The 19,572-nt window shown below is 38.7% G+C and overlaps 2 protein-coding genes across 4 annotated transcripts; both read left to right on the top strand.

Moving 5' to 3' along the window:
- The first annotated feature begins 764 nt into the window (after nucleotides 1-764).
- Nucleotides 765-7,655, top strand: LOC139966504 (uncharacterized). 3 transcript variants are annotated; one of them, XM_071969599.1, is made up of 4 exons: nucleotides 765-1,501; nucleotides 1,792-1,961; nucleotides 3,853-6,111; nucleotides 6,369-7,655. In XM_071969599.1, exons 3-4 carry the CDS (start codon nucleotides 3,874-3,876, stop codon nucleotides 6,411-6,413), a joined length of 2,283 nt encoding a protein of 760 aa, XP_071825700.1. In that variant the 5' UTR covers nucleotides 765-1,501; nucleotides 1,792-1,961; nucleotides 3,853-3,873; the 3' UTR covers nucleotides 6,414-7,655. The 3 variants fall into 3 exon arrangements, with proteins under 3 accessions (XP_071825700.1, XP_071825691.1, XP_071825682.1); XM_071969590.1 differs by lacking the exon at nucleotides 1,792-1,961 and having other exon boundaries at nucleotides 767-1,501; XM_071969581.1 differs by lacking the exons at nucleotides 765-1,501; nucleotides 1,792-1,961 and adding an exon at nucleotides 3,308-3,384.
- Nucleotides 7,656-7,797: 142 nt separating this feature from the next.
- On the top strand, nucleotides 7,798-18,880 carry LOC139966516 (uncharacterized). The gene is made up of 3 exons (XM_071969613.1): nucleotides 7,798-9,082; nucleotides 10,080-12,337; nucleotides 13,037-18,880. Exons 2-3 carry the CDS (start codon nucleotides 10,136-10,138, stop codon nucleotides 13,064-13,066), a joined length of 2,232 nt encoding a protein of 743 aa, XP_071825714.1. The 5' UTR covers nucleotides 7,798-9,082; nucleotides 10,080-10,135; the 3' UTR covers nucleotides 13,067-18,880.
- Nucleotides 18,881-19,572: the final 692 nt, after the last annotated feature.

The raw sequence follows: 19,572 nt of genomic DNA on the forward strand, positions 1-19,572 counted from the left end.
CTTAGGGCCGAAGGCGCCAGAACGGCTAGATGCATATATACTTCCAATCAACTATTTTATACAGCCATGTAACATATAGGATTTGCTACACAAAAGCGTAAAACCATTACCGACGCGCGCGTCTCTAAACGTTACGTAAGTTTTTGACAACATGATTTCTTGCGTGGGTATTCGTTTGACTTGACTTTTCCTTTCGTGAAACTGCTTGCCGTATTTCTAAGATGGCGACCGAAACTAATTTTCACCGTATTACAGATAATAAACAATAGGATAAAAGTAGAACGAAGACACGATTAAGATGTTAATTTGGATTTATTGCAAGAGAACGTATTTCTGTACAGATCTCTCAGGGATCAAAGTAAAGTTTTTGTAAAGCGCTGTAACATATCTTAGCATATCTCTGAATCAAAGAAACGCGATCAAAGAGCTCTTAAATAGGCAATAAATGCCGATGTGAAAACGTTTAAACCTTTGGCGGCGATTTAGCAAGGGGATATTCCCCAAAACAGCTGAAGTAGCAATTAGATAAAAATTTGCAGATTCCGTAATGTAGGAAGCAATGTAAGATTTATTCGAAGATACTTGATATAAGGTATACAGTGTATTACGGTTGTGCTTGTAATTCTCAGACTATATACGCAGTTGTGCTGTTTAAAATTTTTGAAGATGTACTGACACCCCCATAACACAATGGATGCGTCTGTCTTGCGTAAACACTTCAATAGGTAAATATCACGCTACAAATCCAATTAAAAGGTTGACATTATAGACACAAAAGTATGTTTTATATCCTGTAAATCGTTAAAGCCACTTCTTTTAGTTCATGCGTATTTCTATATCACATATACTTTTTGATAATCCTTCAAATATAGTAGAGGTTCACAAATTAAAGCGGCTGGACCTGTAGTCTAATAAACAACCCATCAGGTCAGTTACTCAGATGCAACACTTTTTTTTAAATTTGTCAAAGACAAGTGGTATTAAATGCCATACAATGATGCTCTGTTGAAAATTAAGTTAAAGGACATGTTTTGGTTCAGTGATTAGTGTTTCTAAAAACAGTGAAATGACATTACCATTAAGGCCCGCACTGAGCTATCGTCACTTTACCCTTAGAGGATCATTACAGAGATTTAGCATATTTTAATGCTGAAATATCTTGAATACCGGAATAGCTAGAGAGAAATATTTTCTTGGATTATAATTCATCAGGACTAACATTCGGCACAACGTCATCCTTTCATCAAGCGTTCACACATGTCTTTGCCGTGACGATAATCACTTAGTCACTTTTTGCCGATTCATAATCAGATAAATTTTACTCAGTCAAACAGCCGTTTCTTTCTGTTCAATTCATGAAAAGCAACATCAACTATAGGTGACGGTGCGATCTATTGTGACAGTCAGTGGTGTCATTCGTGCACTATAGTATATAGCATCTAGACTTCTTGCTGCGTGAAAACCACTCCAACGAAAAAAAGGAGGGAGACACAATTTTCAGGTAAGAAGTTGAGTTGTTTGGTCTTTTATGACCGTCTTTTATAGAGGGATACCATTCACTTCTTCTACAGCTGAAGGAGAAGTGAAGGCACTCTTTGATTAATGGTGACGTTATTTTTGGTTCATTGAAGAATGCTTTTACATGGTAGCTGTTGACAGCTTGAAGAAACTACGTTGTTTTCCGACCAATTCTTAGTATGCGTATTATTTTAGCGAGATGTAAATACTTGTCATGTTTTAGGTTGGTAATTTAAAGGAATTCAATTTAAAAGATATTATTTTATTTGCAAGGCCAAAGATTTCGAGCGTTGGCGATGGGGGCATCATTCACGCGAAGACGTATAGTACTAGAAGATACCACACAATCATATTTGTGGCATTTGTTTGGTGGTCCTTTTTTATCTCTTACAACTTCACACTGAACCCAATCATTCAAATTGATGGCTTATCGAATTGATTAGGTAGGTCAACCTAATTTGAATAATTTATGGTTTCATTGTAATTCTGTCTTTTTTGTCATGTTCACTCTTTCTGATAGTAGCATAATATTACTCAACTTGTTGAGTTGTGACATGCGAATTTTATGTAGCTTAAATATGAGTGTGTGTGCGTGTGTATGCACTTGTTTTGTATTCTGAACAAAGGAATTCCATGTCCTCAGACGTCATTTCTATAGAATCACCACGTCCTCGGAAGAATGATATTGTTAAGGGTATTGTTAAGGTTAGGGTACGTGGATTTGAACAATCGACAAAGACAACAAGAAACTCAGTCCTAATGTAAAACACACCTATGTGTGTGATATTTCCGCCAGTCCAATGATAGTCATATCTTAATCAAATTTGTCTACTTGTGACATGTGAAGTTGGTATTCCCAGCTCCGCTCCCTTGACGATTACAAAGTTATGAAATATGATGAATCGTGTCTCCCACGTAAAACACTTTATGTAAGCCATAAACTTAAGTGTTATCTCCCCGAATGAAGTGTTTACCACTTCATGCTTCATGTGTCAGTGTTGTACTTTTTATTGCCATCCAAAGACAACATTGCGGCCTCCATGAAGAGTGAATAAAATGTCACTTGACTCCAAAAGTACCTAGAAGTATACCCTCTATCCGCCTTTGACATTTTCCCTACTTCAGTTCCTCATCGAAGTAGACGTCATGAATTAACTATAGAATATAGAGTGTAACTTGCAAACGTTTCCGCCAAGTACAGGCTCATACCCCCTCCTCCTCCCCTGGTCTACCGCCAAAACTTATAAGCTATAAGATGTTGACCACCAGCAGTACATAAAGCTTTTTGAACCACTTTGAAAGTAAATTTTGAGATACAAAAAGCTTTTTTATCTTCTTTTCTTTGCTCTTGACTATTGCTTTCCCCCTTTAGTTTAGATCCATTTCGTTTTGTTCCGTTCAGTTTCGTTTCGGTGTTGGCTGTTGTTTGCTTTGTTTCGTCTCGTCTCGTCTCGTCTCGTCATGTGTTATATTGTGTTATTTTGTGTTATTTTGTGTTATTTGTGTTATTTTACATTTCCTCATGTCTGGCTTCAGTTCCTCTTAGTTGTTCTTTCGTTCCATTCAAATGATTATTTTATGTTTAAGAGGTACTTATTTGTTCGAAAGAAGTCGAAAAAGTTTACTACATTTTTCATTGAGTTGTCTTTACTTCATCCTGAACCAGCAATGTAACATTCACGTTTCACAGTTAGTTGAACTCTCTTCCAATTCACAAAATATTCCTATATCATCATAATACAATATGCATTAAGGACTTCTTTTTTTACCCGTAAATGCAGAACAAAATGACCAAAGCAAACAAATTCAGTCCCCGGATTACGCCAATAATACTTTCTTAAAATTATGTCTCACGACTTTAACGGAGTAAGTTATTGTTTAAGTCCTATTCACCCTAAGTTTTCAGCCTAACTTCATTGCTTCTGGTCCAATTTGTGTTCACTGCATTGAAAGGTTACATTTTCTTTATTAGTACATCTTTTGTTCAAAGGAAAAATATGCATCTGTCACATTTTTGCCTTGGCAACGTATAACACATGATTATTATCATTAAAATTCATCCAATTTGAAAGAAGATAATTACTAAAGACAATGTAAATTTTTTTAAAGGATAGTTTCCCGCCATTTCAATAAGGAAATGTCTGGAAGGGAACATAGTACATTACGGCCATTATCTATGCATCTGTTGATCGAGTGGCGTCAACGTTGGCCCAAATTTCAATTAAAAATCTTTACTTTTTTTTATTTTAAATTTTGACGTGATTATTTTGCAAATCTTTTCTTGTATCTTCAGTGATTGCATTTCCAAAGATTTCAATGATATTTTTTACACAGGCGTTGACTTCTTTCATCACAATGGCAAAGACGTTTCCTTTGTTGGACATTGAAGAAACCTTGATCAAATGCTCTCATTGTCACGATCTTTTACGAGATCCCAGACTTTTGCCGTGTCTACATCGTTATTGTACCGATTGCTTGAAAACTTTATTCGAAAACCAAATTCGCAGTATCTCGTGTAATCTTTGTCAAGAACAGTTCTCAGTCCCAATCAATGGGGTTTATGGAGTTAAGTCTGACTTCTTGGCAGGATGGGCTGTTCAATTCTTACAGCTTCGGAAATCATTCCTCAATAGAGACGTCAAAGACTGCATCAACTGTAGCCAACATTTAGTAACCGCAGGCTATTGTTTCAAGTGCAATGATTATTTGTGTAATCAATGTTGTCAGAATCATCTTACAAACCGAACATTTAAAGAACATTGGAAGCATATTTTATCTGCAAACATTCTTGAAGAAGCCAGTCTCTCATTGAAGGATTTAGCATCGCTAACTGTGGCCCCTACATGCCAAACACATACTGATCGCCCATCTGTGGTATGTTGTCAAAGTTGCGTCAACCTTCCCATCTGCATGGTATGTGGGACTTTGGGTGTGCACCAAAATCATGAAGTGCAAGACGTCGTCCAACTGGCTAATGACGAAAGAGAGCAGTTAAAGAGAGAGCTTACGGTTGTGACAAATTACAAGGCGGATGCTTACCTCGTAAGAGACAATATCGAGGCAGTTAAGAAGAATTTGAAGATGGCAATTTCTAGTGCTGCGGATAAATTGAAAGATTTATCATCAGAGAAAGACAAGAAGATTGCTGAAAAATTTACCCACAACGACGAAGAATTGAAGATATGCGAAAATGAGCTAAAGAGAATGAAGGAGGAACAGGAGAATGAGTTAGAGCAAGCGAGACAATCTGAAATCGAAGAAGCTAGAAGGATAATTAATGAGAAATACGAGAGAAGAATAAAGACACTGGAAATAGGCTATGAAAGAAAACTAGGTGGAAAGATGCGATATCACAGCAGGCGAAAGAAAGATTTCCTCAAACAAATTGATGGCATAGTAAATAAATTCGGAGAGTTCAAATTGAAGCTGCAAGTCGAATCAGAACAGAACTTGGAGAAACTGGGGATAATTTCCAGTGATTTAGATCGTCAGATAACAAGATACGAAAATCTGGTCACATCGGCGAAATGTCTTCAGGAAACCAGTAGCGACTGGACAACAGCGCGATGTATGCCGGCTATCAGTACAGCTTGTGGATCTCTTATGACATGTATGGACAACGAATTCCCCGAGTTGGATTCTTTGGCCAGGCTCAATTTTGTCAGACCACATACTCTGATGTCAGCGGAAATCGATAGCTGCTGCCTATTACGTGACAACCGTAATCAAGTAGTCAAAATTGCTGGACTCGATGATAATGGTAGTCAAATAGATGAAGTCGCACTACTCGGTGCTAATTTTGTCGTCACAAGCAGAGCTTCGGATGGAAAAGTTATCATCTTTGCAGTGGACATGACAGGCAACAATTTACGTACTAATGGCTCAATCAGCGGTGGCATGCAAAAGTTTCTCCGTAATTCGAGCTTCAGAGTGTCTATTCGTTATAGCCCTAGTCGCAAAACGATTCAATTCACTGACACCAAAGCGTTCATAATATCTCGGCCACATGAAATCGGTATCTTTGACGTGTCAAGTGATTCATGTATCAAGAAGAACATGAGAGACGTTGTAAAGTACTTCCCCCAAAGTCGAGTTTTAACCTGTGTTTCTATCGATCGTCATACACGTCAAGTCTACATCGGTACCAACAGCCGCTACGTGTACGTGTTTTATCCTCAACTGAGCTATAGTCACCAAGTCATTCTGCCAAACATAAAGAGCAAATCTCGAGATATGGCTGTGCATGATGACAGTATATTTGTTTGTGATTCTGGCTCAAATAAAGCATATGCCATCACACACAAGGGATTACGCCACTTTAGCGGCCCAGACGCCACGAGCGAATGGACCTCACAGTTTCCCCTAAGTGTATGCAGTGACAACCATGGTCACGTCTACATTTTGTGGAGGCATTTTGGTCAAGGCCAGTTGCAGCTTGGTTGCAGCATCTTGCAATATAGCAAGGAAGGTTCCGTTCTAACTAGACTGTCAGGGCCGTATGATTCACAGTACATGGTTATGCAGATATTCGACGAAGGTAACAACCTAGTCGTGGCCACGCGGTTGTCGAAAGAACTTCACATCTTCCCAATGGTAAGCATATACGTATTCATTTTTAAACTCGTGAGAGCCAGAATTGTTGATGTCCAAAATCTCGGTAGAAAAAGACAGGTGGAGCATTCACAAATTTACAAAAATCATAACTTTCCTCTGTTGATATTTGTATACGGTTGTTGCCTTCGACCACGTGATACAGTTTATGCTGTTCGTGCTATTCATCAGTTGATAATTGATTTAAAAAAATTGCTATTTTGTTTTGGTAACAAAGAGGGTTTTTTTTCTTCTTGCAGACAACCGACACCGACAAGACGAACCCAGAAGCTGCGGAGAGTTGAATTGGATATCTACACGGATCATCAGTCGGAATTGCGGCCGTGTCGAAAACAGGAATGGGTGCGACAAATACCAAAATGCAGATACCCTTCCCAGAGTGTTCTGTACAAATTTCAACAACGTGATGAAAGATTGGATAGAGAGATGGCAACAGTGTTTTCGATTTTTTTTTGTGTTCAATTTTGGGTCAATTTCTAGTAACATCTGCCTTTAGTTGACATGGGTTTCTCCTGAAGACATCCAACCATGGCTGTTCATTATAGATGTAACTACTCGGGCAATGTCTATGAGAAGGGGGAATGTCTATGAGAAGGGGGAATGTCTATGGGGTCTAAGGGGTATAGGGACGTAGCATACGTTGACCAGGCGACGTTTCTTTTACCGTTTCAGATTTTCCACACTTAACATTCATTATCTACACAATATTCGTCAAGGGTTCATGTCTTTAGAGCCACGGGTAACTACAGTAATGGAGATTTAACCGTACAACAATTGTATACGACATAAACTCTCCCACCCCATTCGACTACTTTTACTAAACCACGTTGTTTTAAACATCCTTATATTGAGCCTGCTGCACTTGTACTCGTATATAATAATAATAATAATAACAATAATAATCAGCAGTTATTTAGACGCTTAAGCGACCATAAATGTGGGAGAAACCCGCAAGGGCTTATGGATTACAATTTACACGTCGGGTGGCTTCCAATTCAACATTTAAACTCAAATTTGGAATCTTTTCAATTTAGAAAGTCATTTCAGATGGGAAAACCGTAGATTGCTCTTGGATGAAAAACTCACCTTACTATGACCCGGCCGGGAATCGAACCCCGAACCTCCCGATTGCTAAGCCTCATTGCTTCAAATGCCACCGCCTTTATCCACTCGGACACATCACAGGTATACATATTGTAGCATAGCTGCATGTACTCGTAATTCGCCCACATGGATATGGACTCGCACTAACGGCATTTGATAAAACTAGTATAGTTACCAGCGCAAGATTGTGTACGCATAGTCGTGCTTACAGCCTTGTACTGGTACTCATACCAAGGGAGTCCCACTTGTACTCTTACTCAATGCTGCTGTCTGCAAATTGCTTGACAATATCATTAGGGTCTCGAATGACGGTATGTAGAATGTAAACTGATCAGACCATATGTGTATAGGCCATCGTTACTTGTTCATAACCTTTATAGTCAGATTTTGAGAAAGGAATAAATTTGTAAACAGAAACGCCATGTGTGAAGTTCTGATGTAATCAATTTCAGTAATGGTCTCCCTTACTAAAAGACATTAACAGACTGCACTAAAAGTCATTAACAGACTGCATGGGAATTTCGATGTAAGAGACATTTGTCAACAATTCCCGGAAGCACCGCTATTTCGGCAACGATTGGGGCGGAGGTGTGGTCTAATTCTTCCCCGACCAAATGTAAAAACATCCCCGGTTGAACATTTGCCCCTGACCGACCATGAAGATGTCGCTATCTCACTCGCCCCCCCGTCTCCCCCTCCCACCACACACACCCTCGTCACTCACTTTGCGCGCACCACCACTGTCGTAAGTATGATCAGGTGTTTCAAGATTATGAGTATGTCTGTGCATCAATTTATTTTGAGTTGGTTAATCGAATATTCTTCAAGGCCATTGCTACTGTTTCGACCGTGCTTGAAAGATGTTAAGAATTTAAATGATTCCTTTATTCAGAAAGGTAGTGCCGGTATTTCAAAGTCCAATCTTGGAGATGCAATACATCTCTTTTCCAAACAGAAAACTGTGAGTTTAGGTGTTTTACGTTACTACAACTATTTGTGTTTTCATGATGCTTAGCTGTAAAATATGATATATATATATGGAATGCTCCTTTTTAGGCTTATGACTCCAATAGTAGAAGTATATGTGCTGCACTTATATATCCAGCCACCTGAATTGTGTGACGATTGTCATTTTGCAAAGAAAAAAACGGTACAGAAATACAATTTAGGATGATAGCAGTGTTTCGCGGGCCGCATGAGGCCCTATGGTTAATGTTCTGCCGCCTTCAAGGGTTTATACACTCTTAATACGGCTCGCCAAACCTTATGAAAGGAGAAAAGGAAACATGCAATGCGTATACATATACTAAATGAGGGTGTTAGTATCTAGAGACTTAGGGCCTTCCTGCAGTGATAGGGTACCGATGATGCAAGATAACATAATGGAAAACTTACATTACCATATAAGGAAATACTTCCATCTCACGGGATTTAATATACACCCTTAACATTTGTGGCTCGTCGAGTAGGTACAACGGTTAGAGTGGCAAGCAAGGCCAACATCGTGCCCACCAATGCTCTCAACTCCTTTAAACTGAGTCTATTTGCAACATAAACATTTATTGATATAAAGTTATTTGACTCTTCTGGAGAGCTTTTATTCTTTTATAACAGTGGAGGCCGGTAGAAGGAAATATGTGCTCCGTTCTTTTTATGGAAAAGTTATAAATTTAAAATATCAACTACATCGAACTCTTTGTGCAGTCACCTTTGTATGTCAGGTGATAGATAGTTGACATCTTCCGCTGTGTGTGACAGTTAGCGAACAGTGACGTACAAAACAGCGTAGCCTTAAAATATAGAGTTGGCTAACCAATACAACTCACATTCAACACGTTCAGTTATAGAGGTGAGTACATTTTGATTTCGTTCATTCTATTAAAAAAAAAGACTTCTTCTCGTATTAAAACCACTTTTTTATTTTTTTTTATTTGTTGATTTTTTTATTCGACAATTTACATATATCTAAACCCATTTTGTCCTTTGAATCGTTTGTATAGAAACATTTTAATATTGCACCAATATCAGTCAGTACATAACTTGTTGGAAAGAATAGGGCGTAGATAACTTTTTCGATGAGAGGGGATACTATGTTAATCGGTGTTATGCTTCGTTCATTAACATTTCCATGGAATAACGTTTTCTTTACCCCTCCTATCCGGTGCTCATAGAAGTCGATAAAAGAAGGGGGCGCGTACGTGAGCAAATCAAGAAAAATAATGTGACTTTATTTAGTCAGGCTTTCTATTTCCGGTATGACTTTTTCTCTGCAATGATTTGGTCACACTTTGTGCCCCTATAGTTCACTTGTTCACTATTTTCAAGAGCGCTGTCGAGAGGGGTTGCTCTCTCTGTGTAACACTCAAATTCATAAACAATTCAAATGAAGAAAAAGAATGTGACTTTATAAAGTCACGCTTTCTATTCCAGTATGACCTTACTTTGCAATGATTTGATCTCACTATGTACCTCTAGTTCACTTTTTTCAAGAGAGTCGTCGAGAGGGGTTGCTCTCTCTGCGTAAAACCGCCGAGTTATTCAACCCACCCCCACCCCCTCCTCACATGACGATTACTCCCGCTTAGCCAGTGATAGACAAGCAGATGAACAGAGTAACCACTCAATGCGTTGATTAGAAAGGAATACAAAGATAATCATTAGTTTCTATGCTTAGGATCGATGCTTCGAATATGTTCCTCTTTGATTACTCAACAATATCCTATCCTTTTACAGTTTCGGTGTTGAGAAATAAAGAAATAGGTCCATGCCACAATGCTTTCGACAGGAACTAATTGCCAAATCCGAGGACTGAATCCATTTGATTTTCTTACCTTATTTTTTAACAGTTTCTATTGGTCCGGTTTCTTCGTACTTTCGAGATTGCACAGCTGGCTGTACCAGAATGGCCACCCCTTCTGCTTGGACTGACATCGAGGAAGAGTTTTTTCGTTGTTCAATATGTTTGGAAATCTACAAGGATCCTAAGCTTCTGCCATGCCTTCATAGGTATTGCAAAGAATGCTTGGAGAGAATCATCGTTGGTCTGACTGATATCAGATGTCCTCTTTGCCAAGATGAGACTAAGATACCCGTCGAAGGTGTGGATGGTTATAAAACGGATTTCCATATGAATGGTCTACTTCAATTTATTCACCTTCAAAAATCTGCTGGGAACAAAGAAATGAGGGAATGCATTGGTTGCACAAGTCATTTGGAGGTATCAGCTTACTGTTTTAAATGTAGAGACTTTTTGTGCGAGAAATGCCATACAATTCATTTGACAAATAGAACACTTGCGGATCATAAAAATAAAGTTTTGGCTCTGAAGGACTTTAAAGCCCACAACCTGAAACCAAGTGATCTTTCGACGCTTACAGAAGCTCCAAGATGTCATCAGCATTTGGATCAGGCATCAGTGATTTGTTGTGTGACCTGTGGGAACCTTCCTATTTGTATGGTTTGTGGGACGATGGGTGAGCATAGAGACCACGAAGTGTACGATGTAAAAGCTTTAGCCGAAATTGAAAGTAAGAAACTTCGTGGACAACTTGTGGCACTTAAAAAGCATAACTTGAACATCGTCAAGGTAAAAGAGAAAACCGAGGAGGTCAGACGTACTCTGGACAAAGCCATCACTGACGAAATTGACAGATTGAATTCACAATGTGTAAAAGAGAAAGAGAAGATTACGGCTCGATTAACACAAAACGAAGACGAATACAACGAATGCAGAACTCAATTGACTAAAAAGATGGAAAATGATTTGAAAGAAATACAGAGCAAAAGGGACTTCGAAATTGAAAAAGTTACAAAACAGATAAATGAAATATATGATGAACGTGCAGAGGAATCGTTAGTGATTTATAGAAAGAGTTTAGGCGAAAGACAATCAATTCACGATCAGAGAAAATCGGTGTTAGACAAAGAAAAAAACGATTCCCTACAAGAATTTGTAGACCTCAAGGGTGATGTGTTGACCCAAGGGGAACAAAACATGGTCAAGCTAGAGTCAATTTTAAAACAATCTGCAAACCGACTTACAAGATTTCAGAACTTAACATTGACTGCGAACAGTATCCTTGCTGCGAATGACGATTGGACAGTAACTCAGTGCGTCCCTGCTATAAGGCTAGCGTGTCAACCACTGGCAAAAGACATGCGAAAGGAATTCCCCGAGCTTAATCTACTTAGTAGTATTAAAATTCGTCCTATACAATCAGCAAGTGATGATGGCTGTACATTTGGTAAAGATCAATTAATCACATTTGAGAAGGATAGTGGTGGAATTGCGGAATGTAGCGTTGATCACGTGACAACCAGTGGAGATGGACACATTGTGATATATGGCAGGCAAGAAGACGAACGACCCAAGGTTGTAATTATGGACAAAGAATGCAATGTGATTTGCTCTGATTTCAATCGGAAATTGACTGTAAGGCGTCTTGTCAGACCCTTTCGTCGCAGTATATTGTTTTCAGAATCCAACGCTGTTGTCGTTTGTCACCCAAAAGAAATTCGTCTCTATGACGTTTCAACAGGTTTCTTCAGCAACAAAACTTTATCTGACGATATCGACCCTAGTAATAGTTGTGTAACATGTGCTTGTATTGATCAGATTACGGAGCAGGTTTATGTCGGTACTGACAGCCAAAGTGTCTACATCTTCAATAAACAACTACGTTTTGTTCACTCCCTGATTCTTCCAAATGAGGTGACCAAACTTCGGCATATCGCAGTGGATGATAACAAGATAGTCGTATGTGATTCTGGCAGTAACAAAGCGTTTTCACTTACTAATCTCGGTTACAACTGTCAGGTGAGACATGAGTTACGGAAACCGTTTCCGGTAGAAAGGATGACGGATTTTGTACCTTTAAGTATTGCCAATGACTCTAAGAGAAGGTCATACATCTTATGGGGAGAACTATCTCTTGGTAACATCCAGGTTGCAGCGTCTATTATGCAATACAGTGAAGAAGGTTGCTTTCTCCAAACACGACCTGCCCCATGTGATGCTAAGGCTATGACAATACAGGACACTGGAGAAAGAGGGCGCGTGGTTGTCGTTACAAAGTTTGGAAGAAAGATTTGCTTATACGAATTGGTAAGGAATTTATAACCACATAAGTTCGATGAACTTACTTTGATTTTTTTTTTAATTCGTAGAGAACTACAGAATATAACTACTGTATCGATTCTAGGCTGAAGTGGAGCAAATAGTCTTGCATTGGAAGGTGACATTTTCCTCAAGAAAATTTAATTTTTAGCAAATCATGATCTTAGACATCAACGGGAAATCTTTTAATGTCTCGTGTCTTAAATAGTTGAGGTTTAAAAAGTGGGGGATTTCTTCGCTATGACTGAGAGAAAAAAGAAAAAGAAAAAAGGAGCGACGAGGTTTCCTTGCTGTTCATAAGGTGTTGATAAATTTGTCGATAATGCCCATTCATTATGTTGATAAATTTGTCGATTATGCCCATTCATAATTTTGTCTGTTGATTTACTTGGTATAAATAGAAGGCATACCTTTTATTCGAGACGACATAGACATACGACATAATATTCAGCGTTATTCAAACAGAACGTATGTTAAGTTTAGATAATCTTTGAAAGCTCTTAGTTGTCGATCTTACGGGTTGCGATATTTAAGCGAAGTACTGTCTAAAGAGGCTGTGGCGTTATAGTACCTAAGCTGATACGTACCCGACGTGGTACACAAAAAAATATAATAGAAAATGTGTTTCAAAATACGTACATATTGTTTGCATCATGGATATATTCATTTTTTTTCTTCTCTCAACAGGTTGAAAACAGCCGGAAAGGATCCTCCTAGTTATTCTTTATTAACGTTATTTTGGCTAATTGTTGCACGAAATAATTGGCCATCTTCCGTAACTCGTCGAAACTCATTTATATAGGTGGTTAGAGTGGTTAAAGCGGCAATGTGCACTCAGACTCGTATAGCCACGAACTTTGAGTTGGAGGGGTACCAACACTTTAAGGACGGCACTACAACTTCAGAGTAGGGCCCGCGAGATCAGTACTTTTCCTGTTATAATTGGTGAACTTTTTGTAAGTTGTAACACCTAGGGACATATATAGACTATAACAAATTGTATTTTCAGGTTATTCACGGAATAGAACATATTGAGTACTTGCGTGGTTGACTTACGATGATCTAAGTGATTATTTAAAGTCGGCATAAATTGTAATACAGTCTAAGAGGGGTTTCACTGCAAATCCAAATGTGGTAAATTAACAGAAACTCCAAATTAAGACAATAACCTCCTCGATTACGAACACAGTCTGGTTTTCCAAAAGAATTATATATTTTCCGTTTTCTCTATTGATGACGGTGATGATGACTGGACCTTCTGCGGGATTCACACCAATTCAGGGGATATGCCAAAGTGTATGCATGTATGTATGGGTGTGTGTATGGGTGTATGTATGTATGTATTTTAGATCCTCCTCCAAGCAGGAACTCGCGAAGAAGCCTCATTGGCTTATCAAAGCCGCAAGCTGACCGAAGTCAGTCTCTTAGATTCATATTTTTACGTCCATCATTATGAATTGTCAATTGTCAACAACTCAGTAACTGGACGACATACATTAATCTTGGAGTGACTCGAACCGGGGACCTTATGATTGAAAGGCACCGGCGTTAACGACTGAGCTATAACACTCCACTGTATTCGTGTGAGTGTGTATTCGTGATCCTTTCATTCGATAATTCGTCGATTGATATATATCATTTCGCAATCTGAAACAGGTTCCGATATTTTTAACTCGAAATGTAATTAGGCTTAGAACATATCGCTTATTTTCCTCAGTTTGGCAATGGCGATACGTACAAGTCCATATATATATATATACCAGACAAATGTTATGGCGTAGAATTCAAAGTGGCAATGTTAAGTCAGCAAATCTTCCCGGTCACTTTGAAACCAGCCATGCATGACAATACGAGTGCTCTGTAGCGGGACATTACACTACAGTAGAGAAAAATTGTCCCAACTGGGTGTTGAAACTTGTCGCAGTATATGAATTATTCAACAAAGTAATGTAACCAGTCGTGTAGACATATTTGAAACACGTTTACGAACAGTAGAAACCTATATTGGCATACTCTATCATCGTTTATGATAATTCCAAATTTGTGATGGGAATTTGGCGGGAAAACGGCTGTGTGTGACGTCATTAATAGGCACGGTTATGAGAAGTATCCTCGTTTCTATCGGTATGCCAAAATATTGTGAAATTTACTGCGAACTTGGTCACTTAGGGACAGTTACGTTAAACAGCTCACTTACTAGAAGTACTTAATTAATCAGACGATCGAAATAGTTACTAAGCTTTATGTGTTCTTTTTGCAACTTACCTTAAAAATTGTGCAAGTTCCTTCTCGTTATCAAACTGCATAGGTGTACTAGTCACGTGAGTAAACTTTCGGCTCCAAACTTGTTTCCGCTAATTCCGCGAAGAATAATTCTCGTTCTCGAAAACAAATGTGAGATGGCCATCACTGTTTAAAAACCGTTGATCTAGCAAAGAAATGTGAAAATAAATGATCGTTCCCAATATTTCCAGCGAAAATCTTAAAATTGAAAAGGAAAAAAACATGTAATTTTCTCGAACCGAAGTGGGTGAGACATCGGCGTTTAATTGACACCAATGATGAAACAACGTGCAACTCACATCACAGAAGGCAGTAGGCACTTACAGTTAATGCCCAAAAGAAGAGATAACGTTTCACGATAATTCTTGCAAAAACAAAGGTTGGTCCCAGATATGACGAGAAATATAGAAGAAAACGTCCAACACCGCTGCTACTATTTGTAAACGCCAGTCGGTGAAAGTAAATAAATAAATAAAAAGTCGGAAAAACAACACTGATACGCCAAATATTGGTTTTTACAAGTGCATTCACGATGTGCCTGTGTAGAACTCAGATCAATATATGATCCAGATGATTGCACAAAAGGTGCATTCATATTCAAATAACAGTATGTAAGACATGTGCTTATAGTCAAAGAACAGGTGCATCTTAAACATGTAGCGGCATTATAAAGGCGATATTTACTTCTACAACACGAATCGGTTTAGTCTTCTGAAGTTCTTCGGACTCACTGCTGGCGCCCTTTTCAGCCTCTTACCACTTTTTACTTTACTTTTACTGACTTTTTTATTGCGCTCTTAAATACCTATTGACATTTGTCACATTTTGTTGGTGTAATTTTCTGACAAAATGGCGATGACACCTATTTATTCTTCGTTTATCTGCAAATTAGCAAGGCCCGGAAAGGGTCATTTCCGGCGATCTAGGGAGTATCTTTACTCAAAATAATTTCTGTACGCTCCGCGCCAACATGTGGTGGCGCTCCGCTTAGATAGTGTCGAAAGACGCCCCTACAGACCATTCTCGCCCCCTGACCAATACCCCTAGCTCCGCCACTGCTGTCTCTATTTACAAGGGTCACATTCAAAATATCAATCATAGCGGATAATGTTTCTTTTCTACACCTAAATGAACCGCAACCGCATGAAGCTCCTTTCGGACGAAAAGAAACTAAGAGACCGTTCTTTGTATTTACTGCTAAAGAGGCATGCAGTCATTCAGTTCATCAGAGAAGGGTTTTAGAGCAGGACCGTCAACGAGGCCGGAATCACTGCTCCGGCCACAAATATTTCGACATTACAAATTTACGTCAAATATAGGCGATACTATAAATATATCGTTCCCGATAGGCACTACACCAGTGTCATCGCGATATAATCAATGAAATGCATGTTAATTAAATTACCTAAGATTCCATCATACAGTTAAGAAATACCAAATATTGCGGCGTAGTGGATCATGTAACACAATACTGCTAATACGGTACTTAAACATAGCAATTTATATGAAAGCACGGCCGTTACACGTGACACATAACGTTAGCTATAACTAACAAGTACTGTCATATTACCCGAATATAAGTTCTGCTGTAAGGGCCCCACAATCGCCCCGTGCACCCCCACCCCCCCCCCCCCGCGATATGGACTAAATCAGGTCATGCAGTTAATATATTTCCAGAGAACTATGATGTTCAAAGGTTTGGAGTGTGTAGTAATCTGTATTGTTCTCTTCTTGCTGTATTCGTAGTATATTTATATTACACATATTACTGGTGTACTACCCTGCTTGGGGTCAGGAGGTCAAACTTGGTCTCCAAATATGGCGTATGTTTGAACAGGCTATTAACGAAATAAATTCCAACTTCACCTTTAAAATCAGCGGTCATCGTTATCTTTTCCGTTATAACAGAGTGAGGGTGGGGGGTGGGTGGGGGGGTAGGGTTTTAAGTTTCCCTAACTGATTTAGGTAGGGGCTGAATCTCTATGAAGGATTTGACATAGGAGGGGGTGTGACTTCAATGAAGTTAGACCTCAAATGTTGCATTCTGAGGCATATGTAGACTATAACTTGGTCTATAAATTACTCTAAATACAAGGTTGTGTTTATAAATAGGGCTAATCTTGCTTTTTCTGTGCGGTTGCAAAACAAACTGGGAGGGGTAGGGGGTGGGATGGGTGTGTATACTGACACACGTAACAGTGTTCATAGTTTTCACAAATTAATGTAATAAAAGCCCTGACTGAACTGGACCGATGATGAAAGGTAATTGGGCAGTGCCCCCCCCCCCCACCACCTCCCCTGGCCATCCCGGCCACCTGTTTGTGTATACCACTGGAAGTATGTATTTCGAATAAACTATATTAGTATGTGATCAGTTAACAATATATTTTGGTGAAGGGTTACCATTAACTTCACATTTCCAGGACACATCAAATTACCTCCCTTCTGGAATATGAATTACTGATGTTTATATCTGTTATACAGCCTTTCTTGTAAGATTTTGGTTTTCAGAATTTTGTTTCTTTGTCACAAGCATGCAAATGATACTTAAAGCACCAACAACAGGAATTTAAGGAGCACTTTTTGGTTGTTGGGATGGGAAGGGAGGGGGAGGGGTTAAAGTTGAATTCAAAGGCATTTCAATCAGATTATTTTGGCTACATTGCACATAATGAGCTGTTTCACATATATTAGTTTCAAGGGATCTGGGAGGGGTGGTGGATTTAGGGTGTTACTACCACAGCTCATTGACACCAGACCCACAGCTCTTCCAGTTACTAAATTACCGTCAATTATTCCCCCCCCCCCCTCCGTCCCCTACAGGAAGAACAAAAGCAACCAGCAACCATCATGAACAGAGGCATAATACCACGTTAGGAGTAAAATCTTCAGGTAGAGTGTTTTATATTTCTCCATTTTCTATGCTATATATCTAATGATATGTTTATTCTTGCACACAATGTCGAACATCAAACATGAAATAAATATTGACCTCAACCATGCTTTAATTTTTTAATGATTTCTCAGAGCACATTGTAGGAAGAATATTGCATTTACGACCACGAGACACACAGAAAGTTTGACAAACATCACCACCGTTTTATTTTAATGTGCATTGTAATATGATAGATTCTCTCTCCCACCCACCCACCCCCAATCCCTAACACCCACCTCCCCTCCCCTCCACCAACCTTCCCACATCCCCATTCCCTAACAAAACAGGAAAGCATGCAACCATTTTATGTAAAAAGACCTTAACTTAATTTGTTATTGCAAACTCCAACAGTAAACTTACACAAACTTTGTGTACCCTCTTGTGTCCCTCTTTCCAAACCCCCTCCACATCTCCCAATCTAACCTTCCTTCCCCTTAACTCAGTTTGAAATAATGTCCCAGAGTCTTTGTTAATCTGATTCACTGAAGAGGACTGGCACATGCATTTCAAATATAGCAATGTCATTTCTACAGTACAATAATATTCAATAGGTGCAATTGAAATCAACGGTAAATTAAAACATGTTTGAAGTCGGTGTTTACAGTTTGGAATTCGATATAAGTATATTTGGTAATATTCACAAAAATGTTAAAGACAGTTATATCATACTTTGAAAGAAAAGAACATCGTTGCCTGACTTGTGTCTATTGCAAAATAAAAAAAGTTATTACTCTCTTTTTATTGTCTTATTTGAGCCAAGCATAAGTGCAAGAGCAGGGGGACAGATGGGTGGGGGTGGGGGATAAGGAGGGGTGCTGGTAGATGAATTGGGCCATAGGGTTGGGAAAAAGAGATGGAGAGTCAACTCATTGGGATTGTTTGGTGTGTTGCAATATTTGAAACATTAGGATTAATTACAAATCTTTTAATGATTTATAAACACACAATATCATATCCCTACTGCTGTAACATTTGAAACATTAGGATTAACTACAAATCTTTTAATGAATTATAAACACACAATATCATATCCCTACTGTTGTAACATTTGAAACAAAGGCCAAACTACAAATCTTTTAATGAATTATAAACACACAACATCATATCCCTACTGCTGTTACATTTGAAACATTAGGCTCAACTACAAATCTTTTCATGAATTATAAACACACAATATCATATCCCTACTGATGTAACATTTGAAACATAGGCTTACCTACAAATCTTTCAATGAATTATAAACACACAATATTATATCCCTACTGCTGTAACAAAACAATAATTAGCAATTAATTATTGATTGAATTCTTTTCGTTAAATTTGTCACATTGTTGATATCATCATTTATAAATATCAACCCAAAAAATAAAGATTTAAGATGATAGCAAAACATTTCATTGACCTGACTCAGTTAGTTTATTTGGGGGGGGGGGCAGGTGGGGTGACGGGCAAATTTTCAAGACTATCCTAGTCACACGGATCGACCAAATTTCTGTTCTTGTTTACATCAAATTCAGATTGCATTGTAAATAAATTTACTCCCAAACAATGAGAAACTGATGTCAACCTCCATCTCTTTGTTGAAATAAATCAAAAATGGAAAACAATACAACAAAAATTAACAGGAGGCCCATGATCCATCTGAAGGGGGGGAGGGGGGGTTTAACAGCCAAAAGCTGGTGTTCTATTCACCAAACCTACACCTCTATCCTACAGTGTACACTGTTTGGCTGAACGAATATAAAAGTGCTTTAGAAAAGCACAAGTTAATGTAGCTTTAAAGGGTGTGAAAACTCGCGCACAAAGAAACGTCTCATGCCAGTAATCTGATCTAGTTTCGAATGAGGTGAAACAGAAGTGTAAGACACCACCATCGATCCCAGAAAATACGCACACAGCTTGCTACCGTTGGTAATTAGACACTAGTGTACAGTCAATACATACAGCTACGGTCAATACCCACAACACAGTGTACATAGCAGCGATGGACATCTCAGGTCTAGAT

This window comes from Apostichopus japonicus, chromosome 1, assembly GCF_037975245.1.
Source record: "Apostichopus japonicus isolate 1M-3 chromosome 1, ASM3797524v1, whole genome shotgun sequence".
NCBI classification, from domain to species: domain Eukaryota; kingdom Metazoa; phylum Echinodermata; class Holothuroidea; order Aspidochirotida; family Stichopodidae; genus Apostichopus; species Apostichopus japonicus.

Bases quoted from the DNA above. Each gene is read 5' to 3' on its own strand.
- LOC139966516 (XM_071969613.1), top strand. From the start codon at position 10,136: ATGGCCACCCCTTCTGCTTGGACTGACATCGAGGAAGAGTTTTTTCGT. The intron at 12,338-13,036 runs GTAAGGAATTTA...TTCTCTCAACAG, and splicing joins AGATTTGCTTATACGAATTG to GTTGAAAACAGCCGGAAAGG.
- LOC139966504 (XM_071969581.1), top strand. From the start codon at position 3,364: ATGTCTCACGACTTTAACGGA. The intron at 3,385-3,852 runs GTAAGTTATTGT...TTTTTTACACAG, and splicing joins TGTCTCACGACTTTAACGGA to GCGTTGACTTCTTTCATCAC. The intron at 6,112-6,368 runs GTAAGCATATAC...TTCTTCTTGCAG, and splicing joins AACTTCACATCTTCCCAATG to ACAACCGACACCGACAAGAC.